Genomic DNA, 18,416 nt, shown 5'->3' on the forward strand with positions numbered 1-18,416 from the left:
GGGTGTCGTGCAAGGAGAAGGCGAGGGGGGTGAGCGTGCGAGGGGGTGTGAGCGTGCGAGGCAGATGTGCACACGGCGGGGCGAGAACGTGAGGCTGGGAGCGTGCAAGAGGTGACGGCAGCAGGGCTCGTGCAACGGAGCGAGCGTGCAAAGAGGGGCTGTGCGAGGGAGCGAGCGTGCGAGGACGCATGGCAGCAGCAGGCTGCAAGACAGCGAGTGTGCGAGGCCCCGCACGAAGCTGGGAGCGTGCAAGTACCCATGCAAGCAGCGCCCCTGTGGGGGCCTGCGTGCGGAGCGAGTGTGCAAGGCAGCGAGCGTGCAAGGCCCCATCCAAGCACCGGCCCTGCAAGGGACCATCCCTGCCGGGAAGGAGCATCCGTGCAAGGAAACGAGCGCACCAGCACTTGTGCAAGGCCGGAGTGGGAGGGGGTGGGGGGGATAGTGCACACCCGTGCAGGAGAGCGAGCGTGCAAAGAGCTGTGCAAAGCAAGAGGTGTGCAAGGAAGAAGCTGTGCAACGGTGGTGTGCAGAGAAGGAGCCGTGCAAGGAAGGAGGTGTGCAAAGGGGCTGTGCAAAGGGGGCGTGCAAGGAAGGAGCCGTGCAAAGGGGGTGTGCAAAGGGGGCGTGCAAAGGGGGTGTGCAAAGGGGGCGTGCAAGGAAGGCGCCGTGCAAAGCAAGAGCCCCGCAAAACCGCCGCGAAGCCGCCGAGCGTGCAAAAAAAAAACCCCCCCAAAAAAACCCCGCGTGCAAGAGGCCGGCCAGCGTGCAAGCCCCGCCCCCTCCCGCGCGTTCCCGCCCCCCCCTCCCCTCCCCCCCCCCCCACGCGCGGCCGCCGCAGCCCCCTTTGCGCAGCCGCCCCCCCCCCCCCCCCCGCCCCCCCCCCGCAGCAGCCGCAGCCGCCGCCGCAGCCCCCGGACGGTCGGGTCCCCCCGGCCTTTTGGGGTGCCCCCCCCCTCCCCCCCCCGATACCTGGGTGCTGCCCCCCCACCCCCACCCCACATCATCCCCCACCCCCCCACCCCCCGCCCGGCGCCCCCTTTGCTCTGCCCCCGCCCCCCCCCCCCCGCCCCGCTCCCCCCCTCTCCCCTCCCCCCCCCCGCCCCCTCCCCCCCCCCCTCTCGCTCCCCTCCCCCCGCCATGAAGGACCGGACCCAGGAGCTCCGCAGCGTGAGCGGGGTGGGGGGGTGGGGCGTGCTATGGGGTGCTATGGGGTGCAATGGGTGCTACGGGGTGCTACGGGGTGCTGGGGGGTGCTGAGAGTGCTATGGGTGCATTGGGGTGCTATGGGGTGCAATGGGTGCTATGGGGTGCAATGGGTGCTATGGGGTGCTATGGGTGCATTGGGGTGCTGGGGGGGTGCTGAGAGTGCTATGGGGTGCTACGGGGTGCTATGGGGTGCAATGGGTGCTACGGGGTGCTATGGGGTGCTATGGGTGCATTGGGGTGCTGGGGGGGCGCTGAGAGTGCTATGGGGTGCAATGGGTGCAATGGGTGCTATGGGGTGCTCTGGGGTGCTGAGAGTGCTGGGGGGTGCTGGGAGTGCAATAGGTGCAATGGGGTGCTATGGGGTGCAATGGGTGCTATGGGGTGCTATGGGTGCTGGGGGGTGCTATGGGGTGCTGAGAGTGCAATGGGGTGCAATGGGTGCAATGCGTGCTATGGGGTGCTATAGGGTGCTATGGGGTGCTATGGGGTGCAATGGGTGCATTGGGGTGCTCTGGGGTGCTGAAGGTGCTATGGGGTGCTATGGGGTGCTGAGGGTGCTATGGGGTGCTATGGGGTGCAATGGGGTGCTGAGGGTGCTATGGGGTGCAATGGGTGCTAGGGGGTGCAATGCGGTGCAATGAGTGCTGGGGGGTGCTGGGGGGGTGCTATGGGGTGCTGAGAGTGCTATGGGGTGCAATGGGGTGCTCTGGGTGCTGGGGGGTGCTGAGAGTGCAATGGGGTGCAGTGGGGTGTGTAGGTAGTTAGGACAGGGGTGCAATGGGTGCAATGCAGTGCTGAGAGTGCTGTGGGGTGCAATGGGTGCTGTGGGGTGCTATGGGGTGCAATGCAGTGCAATGGGTGCAATGGGGTGCTATGGGGTGCTGAGTGCACTGTGGGTGCTGTGGGTGCTGTGGGATGCTATGTGGTGCAATGGGGTGCTATGGGGTGCAATGGGCGCTATGGGGTGCTGAGAGTGCTGTGGGGTGCAGTGGGTGCTGTGGGGTGCGATGCAGTGCAATGGGTGCAATGGGGTGCAATGGGTGCAATGGGGTGCTATGGGGTGCAATGCAGTGCAATGGGTGCAATGGGGTGCTATGGGGTGCTATGGGGTGCTGAGTGCGCTGTGGGGTGCAGTAGGTGCCGTGGGATGCTATGCGGTGCAATGGGGTGCTATGGGGTGCAATGGGGTGCTGTGGGGCGCAGCGGGTGCTGTGGGACGCAATGGGGTGCAATGGGGTGCTGGGAGTGCTATGGGGTGCTATGGGGTGCTATGGGGTGCAGGGGATGCTATGGGTGCAGGGGGAGCTGCAATGGGTGCTATGGGGTGCTGGAGCTGCTGTGGGTGCTGGGGGGTGCAAGGGGTGCTGAGGGTCCTAAGGGATACGGGGGGGGGGGGGCTGCAATGGGTGCAATGGGGTGCTATAGGGTGCTGTGGGGTGCTGTGGGTGCTGTGGGGTGCTGTGGGGTTCAGAGGATGCTGGGGGTGCTGGGGGGTGCAAAGGGTGCTGGGGGGGGAACTGCAATGGGTGCAGTGGGGTGCTGGGGGGTCTGCAGTGGGGTGCAATGGGTGCAGTGGGGTGCAGGGAGGGGCAATGGGTGCTGGGGGTGCTATGGGGTGCAGGAGGGCTTGCAATGGGTGCAGAGGGGAGCCATGGGTGCTGTGGGGTGCAATGGGGGGGTGCTGCCGGGCTGGCAGCGGGTGCTGTGGGTGCCAGTGGGGTGCAGTAGAGGGGTGCTGTGGGGTGCTGTGGAGTGGTGTGGGGTGCAGTTGGGGGGCACTATAGGGTGCTGAGGGGTGCTGTAGGGGGATGTTATAGGGTGCTATGGGGCGCTATAGGGCACTGAGGGGTGCTATAGGGTGCTGAGGGGTGCTGTGGGGGGCACTATAGGGTGCTATAGGGCGTTATAGGGTGCTATGGGGTGCTATAGGGCACTGAGGGGTGCTGTAGGGGGGTGCTATAGGGTGCTATAGGGCACTATAGGGTGCTATAGGGCGTTATAGGGTGCTATGGGGTGCTATAGGGCACTGAGGGGTGCTGTAGGGGGGTGCTATAGGGTGCTATAGGGCACTATAGGGTGCTATGGGGCGCTATAGGGTGCTATGGGGTGCTATAGGGCACTGAGGGGTGCTGTAGGGGGGTGCTATAGGGTGCTATAGGGCACTATAGGGTGCTATGGGGCGCTATAGGGTGCTATGGGGTGCTATAGGGCACTGAGGGGTGCTGTAGGGGGGTGCTATAGGGTGCTATAGGGCACTATAGGGTGCTATGGGGCGCTATAGGGTGCTATAGGGCGCTATAGGGCGCCGTGGGGCGCGGGCACACGCGGGGGCTCCCCGGACCCCCGTGTCCCCGCAGGGGGCGGGGCCTGTGCCAGGGGATCACCCCCGGCTCAGCCAATCGGCTTCGGGGATCCCCCCCCGGCGGTGCCGCCCCCCCCGTCTATGCAAATAAGGCCGATCCCGGCAGCCAATGGGGTGCTGAGAGAGCTGCTGCATGCAAATGAGGGTGGGGAGGCGGCAGCCAATCAGGAGGCAGCAGAGGGCGGGGGGGAGGGTTTATGCAAATCAGGGAGCCAATGGCACGAGGGTGGGCTGTGGTGCAGGGGCGGGGCTATGCAAATGAGACCCGGGCTGAGGGGGGCGGGGCTATGCAAATCAGCCACAGGGGAGGCAATGGAGGGGGCGGGGGCTTTTATGCAAATGAGCCGGGCCAAGCAGCCAATCAGAAGGGGCAGGGGCAGGGAAGGATCAGGCCATGCAGATGACTCACAGCCCTCAGCCAATCACAGCGCTCCGAGGGGAGGGGGGGGCGTGGCCACACTCCGGGGTGGCAGCCAATGGCCTTCACCCCTCATGACCCACCCACCCCGTATGCAAATGAGGGGACGGCAGCCAATGGGGGCGCAGCACCGAGTTTATGAAGGGGGGGGGGTGGGGGGGGTCTGGGACCCCATGGCGGGTGCTGCCCCACCCCCACCCCCCCCACAGTGGGTGCTGCCCCCCACCCCCCCCCGGACCCCCATAGTGGGTGCTGCCCCCCACCCCCCACCCCAGGACCCCCATAGCGGGTGCTGCCCCCCACCCCCCACCCCAGGACCCCCCATAGCGGGTGCCCACCCCCCCCCTGGACCCCCATAGTGGGTGTTGCCCCCCCCCCCCCCACCACCCCCAGGACCCCCCCATAGCGGGTGCCCCCCCACCCCAGGACCCCCACAGTGGGTGCTGTCCCCCACCCCAGGACCCCCTATAGTGGGTGCTGCCCCCACCCCCCCAGGACCCCTATAGTGGGTGCTGCCCCCCCCCCCCAGGACCCCCATAGTGGGTGCTGCCCCCCCACCCCCCAGGACCCCCCCATAGCGGGTGCCCCCCCACCCCAGGACCCCCACAGTGGGTGCTGTCCCCCCCCCCAGGACCCCCACAGCGGGTGCTGCCCCCCCCCCCCCCAGGACCCCCACAGTGGGTGCCCCCCCACCCCAGGACCCCCACAGTGGGTGCTGCCCCTCCACCCCCCAGGACCCCCCCATAGCGGGTGGCCCCCCCACCCCAGGACCCCCACAGTGGGTGCTGCCCCCCACCCCAGGACCCCCATAGTGGGTGCTGCCCCCCCCCCCCAGGACCCCCACAGCGGGTGCTGCCCCCCCACCCCCCAGGACCCCCCCATAGCGGGTGGCCCCCCCACCCCAGGACCCCCATAGTGGGTGCTGCCCCCCCACCCCCCAGGACCCCCCCATAGCGGGTGCCCACCCCCCCCCCAGGACCCCCACAGTGGGTGCTGCCCCCCACCCCAGGACCCCCATAGTGGGTGCTGCCCCCCCCCCCCAGGACCCCCACAGTGGGTGCTGCCCCCCCACCCCCCAGGACCCCCACAGTGGGTGCCCCCCCACCCCAGGACCCCCATAGTGGGTGCTGCCCCCCCACCCCCCAGGACCCCCCCATAGCGGGTGCCCCCCCACCCCAGGACCCCCACAGTGGGTGCTGTCCCCCACCCCAGGACCCCCATAGCGGGTGCTGCCCCCACCCCCCCCCCACAGTGGGTGCCCCCCCCCCCCCCCCATACTGGGTGCCCCCCCCCCCCCGCTGACGCGTCTCCCCGCAGGCGAAGGACAGTGACGATGAGGAGGAGGTCGTCCACGTCGACCGCGATCACTTCATGGACGAGTTCTTCGAGCAGGTCGGCCACCACGGACCCCCCGGGGGGCACGGACCCCTATAGAGCCCCCGGACCCCCATAGAGCCCCCCAACCCCTATAGAGCCCCCCAACCCCTATGGGACCCCCAAACCCCTATAGAGCCCCCGGACCCCTATAGAGCCCCCAACCCCTATAGAGCCCCCCAACCCCTATGGGACCCCCAAACCCCTATAGAGCCCCCCAACCCCCATAGAGCCCCCAACCCCTATAAAGCCCCTGGACCCCCATAGAGCCCCCAGACCCCTATGGGACCCCCAGACCCCCATAGAGCCCCCAGACCCCTATAGAGCCCCCAGACCCCTATAGAGCCCCCCAGACCCCTATAGAGCCCCCCAACCCCTATAGAGCCCCCCAACCCCTATAGAACCCCCAGACCCCTATAGAGCCCCCCAACCCCTATAGAGCCCCAACCCCTATAGAGCCCCCAGACCCCTACAGAGCCCCCAACCCCTATAGAGCCCCCCAACCCCTATAGAGCCCCCCAACCCCTATGGGACCAAAGACCCCCCCAAACCCTACATGGATCCTATAGAGCCCCCAGACCCTTATAGAGCCCCCAGACCCCCTATGAGACCCCCAGACCCCGTATGGGGCCAAAGAACCCCCCCCAAACCCTATACGACCCCCTCCAGACCCTACATGGTCCCTATAGGGCCAAAGAGCCCCATGGTGTCCCCCATGACCCCCCCATGTCCCATATGGTGTCCCCCATGTCCCATATGGTGTCCCCCATGACCCCATGGTGTCCCCCATGACCCCTTGACCCCCCATGTCCCCTGTGATCCCCCCATGACCCCATGGTGTCCCCCATGACCCCTTGACCCCCCCCATGTCCCATATGGTGTCCCCCATGACCCTCATGGTGTCCCTCATGACCCTCATGGTGTTCCCCATGTCCTCCATGGTGTCTTCCATGGCCCCCGTGACCCCCCCATGGCCCCCGTGACCCCCTCATGTCCCCCGTGACCCCCGCGGCCCCCCCCCGTGTCCCCCCTCCCGGCAGGTGGAGGAGATCCGGGGCTGCATCGAGAAGCTGTCGGAGGACGTGGAGCAGGTGAAGAAGCAGCACAGCGCCATCCTGGCCGCCCCCAACCCCGACGAGAGTGAGCGGGGACACGGGGGGGCGGGGGGACACCAGGGGGACGGGGACATCTGGGATGGAGGGACACCAGGAACCAGGGACACCATGGGGACACCTGGGATGGAGGGACACCAGGAACCAGGGACACCATGGGGACACCTGGGATGGAGGGACACCAGGAACCAGGGACACCTGGGATGGAGGGACACCAGGAATCAGGGACACCATGGGGACACCTGGGATGGAGGGACACCAGGAACCAGGGACACCATGGGGACACGTGACGTGGAGGGACACCGGGAACCAGGGACATCTGGGATGGAGGAACACCAGGAATCAGGGACACCATGGGGACACCTGGGATGGAGGGACACCAGGAACCAGGGACACCTGGGATGGAGGAACACCAGGAATCAGGGACACCATGGGGACACCTGGGATGGAGGGACACCAGGAACCAGGGACACCATGGGGACACGTGACGTGGAGGGACACCGGGAACCAGGGACATCTGGGATGGAGGAACACCAGGAATCAGGGACACCATGGGGACACCTGGGATGGAGGGACACCAGGAACCAGGGACACCTGGGATGGAGGGACACCAGGAATCAGGGACACCATGGGGACACCTGGGATGGAGGGACACCAGGAACCAGGGACACCATGGGGACACGTGACGTGGAGGGACACCGGGAACCAGGGACATCTGGGATGGAGGAACACCAGGAATCAGGGACACCATGGGGACACCTGGGATGGAGGGACACCAGGAACCAGGGACACCTGGGATGGAGGAACACCAGGAATCAGGGACACCATGGGGACACCTGGGATGGAGGGACACCAGGAACCAGGGACACCATGGGGACACGTGACGTGGAGGGACACCGGGAACCAGGGACATCTGGGATGGAGGAACACCAGGAATCAGGGACACCATGGGGACACCTGGGATGGAGGGACACCAGGAACCAGGGACACCTGGGATGGAGGGACACCAGGAATCAGGGACACCATGGGGACACCTGGGATGGAGGGACACCAGGAACCAGGGACACCATGGGGACACGTGACGTGGAGGGACACCAGGAACCAGGGACACCTGGGATGGAGGGACACCAGGAATCAGGGACACCATGGGGACACCTGGGATGGAGGGACACCAGGAACCAGGGACACCTGGGATGGAGGGACACCAGGAATCAGGGACACCATGGGGACACCTGGGATGGAGGGACACCAGGAACCAGGGACACCTGGGATGGAGGGACACCAGGAACCAGGGACACCATGGGGACACGTGACGTGGAGGGACACCAGGAACACCATGGAGGACATGGGGGGGGATGTTTGGGATGGAGAACACCAAGAAGGACACCATGGTGGGAACACCAGGAACTGGGAGGTGACACCATGGGGGTGACCCCAGGGGGTTGAGATGTCCCCACTCCCACAGAGACGAAGCAGGAGCTGGAGGACCTCACGGCCGACATCAAGAAGACGGCGAACAAAGTGCGCTCCAAGTTGAAAGGTGACCTCGCCGCGGCCATCTTGGGGCGGTCATCTTGTGGGGGAGGTGATCCGCGTGATGGAGGTGGCCACCTTGGGGTGGGTCAGCTTGTCCAGGACTGCCATCTCGGTTGCCCAACTCTGTGGCCACCATCTCGGTGTGGCAGCTGGGTGGTAGCGGCCCCCTTGGGGGAGGTCAGCGATGGAGGAAGGTGTCACGTTGTCCTCTCCTGCAGCCATCGAGCAGAGCATCGAGCAGGAGGAAGGTCTGAACCGCTCCTCGGCCGACCTACGCATCCGGAAAACGCAGGTATCCTTCCTCCTCCTCCTCCTCCTCCTCCTCGGTGGCCACCGGCGTGAGGTCCCTCGCCCACGCTGCGTCCTCCCCGTGTCCCCAGCACTCGACGCTGTCCCGCAAGTTCGTGGAGGTGATGACAGAGTACAACGCCACCCAGTCCAAGTACCGCGACCGGTGCAAGGACAGGATCCAGAGGCAGCTGGAGATCAGTAGGTCACGGGAAACGGGGTGGGGTGGGACAGAGGAGACCCCGGGGTCGGCGAGGCATCACCCACCGTCACCTCCTCGCTCTCCGCAGCTGGCCGGACCACCACCAACGAAGAGCTGGAGGACATGCTGGAGAGCGGGAAGTTGGCCATCTTCACGGATGACGTACGTGAGGCCTCTCTGCCCCACGGTCGAGAGACCCTGGAGGTCCCCGTCTCCCAGTGGGGCACCTCGAATCCAACGAGCCCTCAGCGGGGGCCAATGAGATGCCCCGAACGGCTGCATCGCTGAGGAACCAGCAGGTTCTCTGGAACCCTTGGGGTTTTTTGAGGTACCTGGTGCCCTGTTGGGTCACCCGGAACCCGTTAGGTCACCTAGAACCCAACGAGACGCCCCCAATCGTTGCGTGACCTAGAAACCGTGAGGTGGCCTATGACCTGCTGGGGTACCCAGCGTCCCATTGGACCATCTTAAGCCCAAGGAGCTCCACCCTACGGTCCCACCTGTCTCCTCTCTCTCCTGCCAGATCAAAATGGACTCGCAGATGACCAAACAGGCCCTGAACGAGATCGAGACGCGACACAACGAGATCATCAAGCTGGAAACGAGCATCCGGGAGCTGCACGACATGTTCGTGGACATGGCGATGCTGGTGGAGAGCCAGGTACGGCGGGGTGGGACGGAGGGAGGGCTCGGACCGAGTCGCCAGCGAGGAACCAGATCCCACGGATCCCTCCTTCCCACTGAGAACAAAATTTGAGGGATCATTGGATCACCCAGAAACTTCTAGAGCCCATGGGATCATCTAGAACCCGTGATCAAAAGCTCTCAAGCCCACCAAGAGACCGTTGGGTCAGCTAGAACCCACCGAAACCCATATTTTAGCATTCATTGGCTCACCTGGCCACCATCGAAAGTTCTTGAGCCCACCAAGGGTCACCTAGAACCCACAAAAAGCCACCGTTAGGCCTCATTGGCTTATCTAGGTGCCATCAAAAGCTCCTGAGGCCACCAAGACGCTGTCGAACCATCTAGAACCGGTCGAGCCCCCCCGCCCCACCATCCTGGACGCCAGTGGGTGTCCCCTGGGGACGGGTGGCTCAGGGGTGGGTTCTGGTTCTCAGGGCGAGATGATCGACCGCATCGAGTACAACGTGGAGCACTCGGTTGACTACGTGGAACGAGCCGTGTCAGACACCAAAAAAGCCGTAAAGTACCAGAGCAAAGCCCGGAGGGTGAGTCATGGGGTGGGACGGGCACAACGTGGTGGTGGTGGAACATGGGAACATGGACGCCTGGGTCCTCAACGCGGGGGGTGGGGGGGGTCTTCTCCTGCTCCGTAACGCTCCTCTCTTCTCTCCTTTCTCCTCCCCGCGCTGCCCGGATGTCTTTTTTTTTTTTTTTTTTTTTTTTTTTTTTTTTTTTGGGGGGGGGTGGGTAACGTAGAAGAAAATTATGATCATAATTTGTTGCGTGGTGCTGGGGGTGGTCTTGGCCTCCTCCATCGGGGGCACGTTGGGCTTGTAGGGCTCCCGGTGTGCCCCCGCGGCAGCAATTAACGCCCCCCCCCCCCTTCCTCTTCCTCTTCCTCCCCACCCTTCCCACCCCGGTAACGAGAATAACCACATAAGCGAGAATAAGAATAAATTAAGAGACAATTGTTCATGCGAACGGACATAACAGCACGTGGTCCAATCACCCACCGCCCCCCGCGGACCAGAGCGGTCCGGCCCGGCCCGGGGCTGGCAAATCTAAGCGGTTCGTCGGCCTCCATCCATCCATCCATCCATCCATCCATCCATCCATCCATCCATCGTCCCGTTCCCCGGACGCCTGGGTCCTCCTCACTTCTCCTCGTTCCTCGACCTCCCCGTCCCTCCCAAAACCTTCTTGCCACCACCATCTCCCATCCATGCGCTGCGCTTGGGGGGGGTGGGGTGGGGAGGGGGAACACCTTGGGGGGGCAGGAGGTGGCCCGAGATGGGGGCGGGGGGGGGGCTCTGGAGGGGTAGATGGGGTCAAAGGGGTCCCAGGGAGGGGCTGGGGTTGGGGTGAGTGGAGAAAGAGGGTCCTGGGGGGGGGGGACAGGGACCCTGGGGTGAGGTCGTGACTCGAGAAGGGTCATGGGTTGGATTGGGTTGACCTTTGGGAGCGATTATGGGGGCAGTTGGGTTGGGTTGACCCCAGAGAGGGGTCACAGGTCAAGTTGACCCTAAAGACACATCCGCAGATGGGGTCAACCCTAAAGAGGGGTCAGGGGTTGGGTTTGGGTGACCCCAGGGAAGGATTCGGGGGGCGGTTGGGTTGGGTTAACCTCAGATAGGGGTGATGGGTCACGTTGACCCTAGAAAGGGGTCACGGGTCAGGCTGGGTTGGGTTGACCCTAAAGAGGGGACACAGGCCAGGTCAGGAAGACCCTAGAAAAGGATTATGGGGGCAGTTGGGTTGGGTTGACCCCAGAGAGGGGTCGCAGGTCAGGTTGACCCCCAGGTGAGGGGTCCTGGGCTGGACTGGGGCAGCCTGGTCCTTGGGGGGGGGCTCATGGGCAGGCCCCAGAGGGGGGTTATGGGTCAGGTTGACCCTAGAGGAGGTTGATGGGTAGGGTTGGGTTGACCCACCCCGCTGGGGGGGGTGGAGGGCCTCCCCCACTGCTCTCTGGTCCTGGGGGTGGGTCCTATGGGGGCGGTTCCATGGGGGGCAGAGGTGACTCTAGCCCATTCCCACCGCGCATCTGAGGTGACGCCATTACCCGCCCAACTAACCTGCTAACCACCCATCCAACCAGCTAACCACCACCCATCCGGCCAGCTAGCCAACCACCCAACCAGGTAACCACCACTCATCCAGCCAGATAACCACCACCCATCCAAACAGTTAACTGCCCACCAGCTAACCAAACACTCATCCAACCAGCTAACCACCCACCCACCTAACCAAATACCCATCCAACCAGCTAACCAATCACCCAGTCACCTAACCAACCACCCAATCAGCTAACCAGCCACCCATCCAACTGGCTAACTCAACCAGCTAACCACTCATCCAACTAACTAACCAGTCACTCAACCAGCTAACCAACCACCCAGCCAGCTACCCACCAGCCATCCAACCAGTTAACCTCCCACCCACCCATCCAAGCAACTAACCACCCACCCACCCATCCAAACAGCTAAGCAACCAACCAGCTAACTACTGCCCACCCAGCCAGCTAACCAACTGGCCAAGCACCCAACTAACCAGCTAACTACCCACCCGACCAGCTAACAACCCATCTGACCACCCATCTAACTGCCAGCCATCCAACCAGCTAACCAACCGACCACCTAACTAACCTGATAACTGCCAGCCAGCTAACCAACCCATCGCCCAGCTAACCAACCAGCCCATCGCCCAGCTAACCAGCTAACCAACTGACCCATCACCCAGCTAACCAACCAGCTGATCACCTAACTAACCACCCATCCGCCTTACCGCCCACCCAACTAACCAACCGCCCATCCAACCAGCTAACTACCCCCCCCACCAACCCGTCAACCGCCTGACCAACCCACCAACTACCCGGCAGCTCAACCTCCTGCCCAATCACCCGCTGACCCAACCGGCCAATCAGCCACTCTCCCAACCAACCGGTCAACTGCTTCTCCAAGCTCCTGACCAATCACGACCTCCCACCCGCCCACGCGCTGGCCTGACTGAGCAACCAATCACCCACGCAATGACCCCACCACGGACCCCCTCACCTGCCCAACCGCCCCACTGGTGACCCAACCGCCTCACTGGTGACCCAACCGCCCCACTGGTGACCCAACTGCGCCATCAACCAACCAACCACCCCGTCAACCAACCAACCACCCCACCGGTGACCCAACCGCCCCGTCAACCACCCCACTGGTGACCCAACCACCCAACCATCCGGTCAACCACCCCAATAACCACCCAACCACTCCACTGCTGACCCAACCACTTGTCAACCACCCAACTACCCCACCGACGACCCAACGACCCCGTCGACAGCCCAACCATCCCACTGACAACCCAACTACCTCATCAATGACCCAACCACCCCCTCAATGACTCAACCGCCCCCTCAACGACCCAACCGACCGCTCAACGACCCAACCGACCGCTCAACGACCCAACCACCCCTTCAATGACCCAACCGCCCCCTCAACGACCCAACCACCCCTTCAATGACCCAACCGCCCCCTCAACGACCCAACCACCCCTTCAATGACCCAACCGGCCCCCCCAATGACCCAACCGGCCCCCCCAATGACCCAACTGCCCCTTCAACGACCCAACCGGCCACCCCAATGACCCAACCGGCCCTTCAACGACCCAACCGGCCCCCCCAATGACCCAACCGCACCTTCAATGACCCAACCGGCCCTTCAACGACCCCACCAACCGCCACCCATCTACCCCGTCACCCGCTCCCTCACCGCAACCCCTGGCCGAGGAACCACCCCCCACGCACTTAGATTTCCCGCCCCGTGGGGGGCCGCCGCAGCGTCGCCGCCGTGCCCCCGTGCTGCCCCCCCACCCTGCGCCGCGGTGGGGGGGGGGGGGCGCCGGTGGGGGTCCCCCGCCCCCCCCCCCCGAGCTCTGTATCGTCCCCTCGTGGTCTGTGATGTATTTGCTACGAAACCCATGCCACAAACGCACCCGCCTCCGCCTCCTTCCTTCCTCCTCCACGGGATGGGGGGGGACACGGGATGGGGGGATGGGACGGGGAGGTCCCTATGGCTCCTATACAGTCCCTATGGCCCCTATAGCGGTCGTGGGGGCCCTATAGCTCCCCCTCTGGCGTCCCTACAGCTCCCTATGGCTCCTACGGCCCTGCCACAGTGGCGATGGGGTTTCTATACCTCCCCCGCCATCCCTACGGCTCCCTCTTATGCCCCTATAGATCCTTGCAGCTCCCTATAGGTCCCATAAGGTCCCTACAGCCCCTTACAGCTCTCTATAGCCCCCTTATTGCCCTATAGGCTACCAAATATTCCTATATAGAAGCGTACGTGCGTATATAATCCCTTATAGCCCCACGCTGCCCTCCGTAGCCCCACACGGTTGCCTGAAATGCCATATAGACCCCTATAGCCCTGTATAGCACCCATAGCCCTATACAGCACCCCGTTGGTCCGTAGTCTCCTATATGTTCCCATATAGCTCCTATAGATTCACGTAGCGTCATGCGACCTGGTAGAACCCATAAGCTCCCTATAGCCCCGTGCATTCCCTACAGCCCCTATAGGTCCGTAGAGTTTCCGACAACCCTATAGAGTCCGTACATCCCCGTACGGCTCCCTATAGCGCCCTATAGGTCCATAGAGGTTCCTACAACCCTATAGAGTCCGTACATCCCCGTACGGCTCCCTATAGCACCCTATAGGTCCGCAGAGTCTCCGACAGCCCCCCCAAGAACCCCACACAAGGTCCCGCCGCCCCCCACCATCCCCTATAGCCCCCATAGGTCCTCCAAAGAGCCTGGGTCCCTCGGACAGGCGGCACAAAACGGGGTCGTTTCCTTACAAATTTAATTGGGCGCCGAGGACGGGGCCAAGGCACCAGGGGGCGGGGCCAAGGCACCAAGACGGGGTGGTAGCGGGCAGGGGGGAGGGGGGGTGTCCCGGATACCCGGGTCCCCCCTCTCGTTAGGGGTCGGGGAGGTCGTCGGCGAGCAGCATGGGGGACCCGAGCTGGAGGTCGCGCTGGAGGCTCTCGAGGGCGGCGGGGCTCAGGCGATGGACCTCCAGCCAATCGGCGAGCAGCGAAGCCGACAGCGGCGCCGAATCGCCCTGGCTGCGGTGGGGAAGGGGGGGACAGGGGTACGTCCTCAGGCCAGACACCGGGGTCCCCTCCCCAAAGTTGGGGTCTCACCCGCAAGATGTTTGGGTACCACCCAGGAGAGGGATGCGGTGGAGAGAGGGGACACCCGGACCCCTGGGTCCCCTCCCCACCCGGACACCCCCTCACCTGTCCTTGGTGTCCCCCACCATGTCCAGCGATTGGCTGAGGAACTCCTCCAGGTCGAAGCCCACCCCGTAGCCGGCCCCGCTTCCCTTGGGGGTCACCGAAAAGACAGGGGGCAGCAGGTCCTCCACCTACAGGAGATGATGATGATGATGATGCTCAGCATGATGGCCAAGCCTGGACACCCAGGTGCCCTCAGCCGGGGGACGCCTGGGACCCTCACCTGTGACTTGGAGAGCTGCTGGGTGACGGTGGCCACGTCGGGGTCCGCCAGGAGGGGGGCGGCGGGGGGCTCGGGCCAGACCTCGGGGCCCGGCCAGGTTTCGGGGGGCCCCCCACAAGGTGGGGGACAAGGGGGTGGAGGGTCTGGGGGTCGGGGAGGGGGCGGGGGACGAGGCGGGGCCCCGTCCCGCATCTTGGTCCAACGCTCGAGGAGGTGACGGTCATCGTCGGTGAGGACGAGCCCCCGGAGCCCCTCACCACGGCCTCGGGGCTCGCGCCGCTCCCGTTCCCGCTGCTTCTTCTCCCGTTCCTTCGCCCGCTCCTGCCGCCGCCGGCGTTTCTCCTCCCGCTCCCGCTGCCGTTCCGCCGCCGTCACCGGTTTCCGGCCCTCCGGTGCCTCTGGGGCTGCACATGGCGGTTCTGTGGGGTACCCAGGAGATGGAGCCACCAACGCAACCCAACTCAACCCAACCCAACTGACATCCGGCAACCAAGAATTTAGGAAGGAGCCACCAACCCAACCCTTTGACCCATCAGACATCCGGGTGCCCCTCACCTTTGCTCTTGTTCCTCATGGCCGACTTGAGCAGAGCAGCCTTGAGGGCGGCCTTGGTGTCATCGGAGATGGCGCCGTCCCTCTTGGGTGCCACGGGAGCCCCCGGCTCCGCCTTCACACGGGGAGAGTCCATTGGGCAGTCAGGGGCAGGGGTGGGGCCGGGGCTCGGCATGTCCACATCGGCGCAGGGCCAGGCCGGGCCAACGCTGGGCACCGTGGCGTTGGGTGCATTGACATTGGCTGCGTTGACGTTGGCCATGGCGGTGTTGGCCATGTTGATGTTGCTGTTGGCCATGGTGGCACTGATGTTGGCCATGTTGACGCTGGCCATGTTGACGTTGGCCACGTTGACGTTGGCCATGGCAGCATTGGCCACATTGACGCTGGAGTTGCCCACGCTGACGCTGGAGTTGCCCACGCTGACGCCGGCCATGTTGACGTTGGCCATGTTGACACTGGAGTTGGCCACGCCGACGTTGGCCATGTTGACGTTGGCATTGGTCATGTTGACGCTTGTGGTAGCCATGTTGACATTGGCCGCATTGACATTAGTTGCATCGACACCAACGTTGGCTGCGTTGATGTCACCCATGGGGACGTTAACGTTGGCCATGGCGCCATTGGCCGCGTTGACGCCGACACTAGCGCCGCTGGCTGCGCTTTCGGTGCCGCTGGCCGGGGCAAAGGCAATTTGCCGCCGGATACCGTCACGGCGGGCGTGGAAATCAGCGATCTCGGCCACGATGGCCGCCTTGATCTCCTCCTTGGTGAGTGCCCGGCGGTCAAAGGCAAAGTCGAAGGCGGGGACACACTCGGGCTCGTCCTCGGGGTCGTGATACTTGGCCAAAAACGGGTGCCGCAGCGCCTCGGCCACCCCCACCCGCTCCCGCGGGTCGAAGCGCAACATCCGACCCAACAGCGCCAACGCCGCCGGCTCGGCGTCGCCAAAGAGGCTCTCCCAAGGCACCGCCGGCCGCGGTGGCAGGCTCTGCACGTACGCCCGCACCCGTTCGGCACCGATGGCAGCCATGACGGTGGCCGGCGGCGTTCCCAGCACGGCCATGATGAGCTGCAGCTGGTGGACGTAGTTCCTGCCGGGGAAGAGCTGCCGGCGACCCAACATCTCGGCGAAGATGCACCCAACCGACCACATGTCGATGGCACGGGTGTAGCGGTGGAGCGAGAGCAGCAGCTCCGGCGCCCGGTACCAGCGTGTGGCCACGTACTCGGTGAGGAAGGCCTTGGCGTGCCGCGGGTCGGCCCCCAGCCCCCGGGCCATGCCGAAATCGCCGATCTTCAGCTCGCAGTTCTCGTTCACCAGGAGGTTGCTCGGCTTTAGGTCGCGGTGGAGGACGTTGGCCGAGTGGATGTACTTGAGGCCCCGCAAGAGCTGGTAGAGGAAGTAGCGGACGTGCTCCAGTGTCAACGGTTGCGCCGAGTGGATGATCTGGTGGAGGTCGCTCTCCATCAGGTCCAGCACCACGTAGCTGCAGGCAGGAAGGGGGACCCAGGCGTCCGGGAGGGGCTGGAGACATCCCCGTGGGCACCGCCACCCCTCTGTGAACCCGGGTGCCCAGGTGGGCTCCATCCCACGTATCCTGCTTCCCCCCAAGAGGATCCAGGTGTCCAGGAGGGGCTGGAAACGTCCCTATGGGGACCACCACCACCCGATGGACCCAGCTGGCCAAGCGGGCTCCATCCTACATGTTCTCGTGCCCCACAAGAGCACACAAGAGGGGATGGAGATGTCCCCATGAGGGCCACCACCGCCTGATGGACCCAGGGATCTGGGGGGACACCGGGAGCAGGGGGGACACTCAGGCGTCCAGGCCACGCACACGGAGCGGAACTCGCCGTAAGGGACGGTGGGCTTGAGGATGTCCTTGATGCCGATGATGTTGTCGTGCTTGAAGTGCTTGAGGATCTTCAGCTCCCGCAGGGTCCGCTTGGCGTTGGTCACCACGTCAAAGGCGTTGGGGATCTTCTTGATGGCCACCTGCTGACCTGACGTCCCACGGACCCAGGCATCCGGGGAGGGGCTCGTCACCCACCCCAGCGTCCCCCAGGGTGCCCATCCAAGCACCCAGAAAGGATCCAAACATCTGGGTGCCCCCAATCTCACACCCAAGGCGATCCAAGCATCTAGGTTCCCCCCAGTCTTCCACCCAAGAGGACCCAGATGTCCAGGAACCCCTCAACCTCCCACCCAAGGGAACCTAGATGTCCAGGAACCCCCACCCAAGGAGACCCAGGCATCTGGGTGCCCCCAATCTTCCACCCAAGGGAACCCAGATGTCCAGGAACCCCCCCAACCTCCCACCCAAGGGGACCCACATGTCCAGGAACCCCCCAACCTCCCACCCAAGATGACCCACATGTCCAGGAACCCCCCAACCTCCCACCCAAGGGGACCCACGTGTCCAGGAACCCCCCAATCTCCCACCCAAGGGGACCCAGTCGTCCGTCTCACCGGTGTCGCGGCGGCGGGCGGAGCTGACGACGCCGTAGGCGCCGGTGCCGATGGTCTCGATGACCTCGTACTCGTCCCCCACCTCGAAGGTGACGTCCAACGCTCTCGCCTTCAGCAGGGCCAAGGGGCCCCCCCCGGCCCCTGAACCCCGCCCTGGGGGGTCCCGCCGCCCCCCAGCCTCCGCCTCCGCCTCCGCCATGGCACCTGCGAGAACTCGTCAGGGCACGGGGACCCAGACCCCTGGGCCCCACACGTCCCTGCCCCACACGTCCCATCACCCCGCACATCCCTGCCCCACACATCCTGTCACCCCCCACGTCCCATCACCCCACATGTCCCTGCCCCACACGTCCCGACACCCCACACGTCCCGACACCCCACACGTCCCGACACCCCACAATTCCCTGCCCCACACATCCCGTCGCCCCACAGATCCCTGCCCCACACGTCCCATCACCCCACACCCCCCAGAGATCCAGGCCCTCCCCACACCCCATGGCGGCCCAGGGCGGGGCCGGGGGGTGGCCGTAGGGATAGGGATGGGGCGGTGGCCGTGGGGATGGGGCGGTTGCCATGGGGATGGGGCGGTTGCCATGGCGACGGGGGACCCCACCCTCCCCCGGGACCACTCACCCCACCCCCCCCCCCCCGGCGCCGCCGCCCGCTCCCGCCGCTCCCCCTGCGGGGCCCGGATATGGCG

General features: G+C 64.8%; 2 protein-coding genes across 5 annotated transcripts; one reads left to right on the forward strand and one right to left on the reverse strand.

Annotated features, from left to right (window-relative positions):
• The first annotated feature begins 1,111 nt into the window (after window positions 1-1,111).
• Window positions 1,112-10,473, forward strand: LOC129199020 (syntaxin-1B). The gene is made up of 10 exons (XM_054808736.1): window positions 1,112-1,167; window positions 5,304-5,378; window positions 6,401-6,500; window positions 7,938-8,012; window positions 8,227-8,300; window positions 8,389-8,497; window positions 8,587-8,660; window positions 9,022-9,159; window positions 9,620-9,730; window positions 9,942-10,473. The coding sequence occupies exons 1-10, from the start codon at window positions 1,138-1,140 to the stop codon at window positions 10,020-10,022; spliced, it is 867 nt and encodes a 288-aa protein (XP_054664711.1). The 5' UTR covers window positions 1,112-1,137; the 3' UTR covers window positions 10,023-10,473.
• Window positions 10,474-14,017: 3,544 nt separating this feature from the next.
• Window positions 14,018-18,047, reverse strand: MAPK7 (mitogen-activated protein kinase 7). Of its 4 annotated transcripts, none has more exons than XM_054808689.1 (6): window positions 17,717-18,047; window positions 17,085-17,250; window positions 15,247-16,733; window positions 14,692-15,110; window positions 14,472-14,599; window positions 14,018-14,297 (listed from the first exon to the last, which is right to left on the reverse strand). In XM_054808689.1, exons 1-6 carry the CDS (start codon window positions 17,913-17,915, stop codon window positions 14,150-14,152), a joined length of 2,547 nt encoding a protein of 848 aa, XP_054664664.1. In that variant the 5' UTR covers window positions 17,916-18,047; the 3' UTR covers window positions 14,018-14,149. The 4 variants fall into 4 exon arrangements, with proteins under 4 accessions (XP_054664664.1, XP_054664667.1, XP_054664665.1 ...); XM_054808692.1 differs by having other exon boundaries at window positions 17,101-17,245; window positions 17,717-17,854; XM_054808690.1 differs by having other exon boundaries at window positions 17,085-17,245; window positions 17,717-17,854.
• Between the last annotated feature and the right edge of the window lie 369 nt (window positions 18,048-18,416).

Source organism: Grus americana, chromosome 39 (assembly GCF_028858705.1).
Source record: "Grus americana isolate bGruAme1 chromosome 39, bGruAme1.mat, whole genome shotgun sequence".
Taxonomy (NCBI): domain Eukaryota; kingdom Metazoa; phylum Chordata; class Aves; order Gruiformes; family Gruidae; genus Grus; species Grus americana.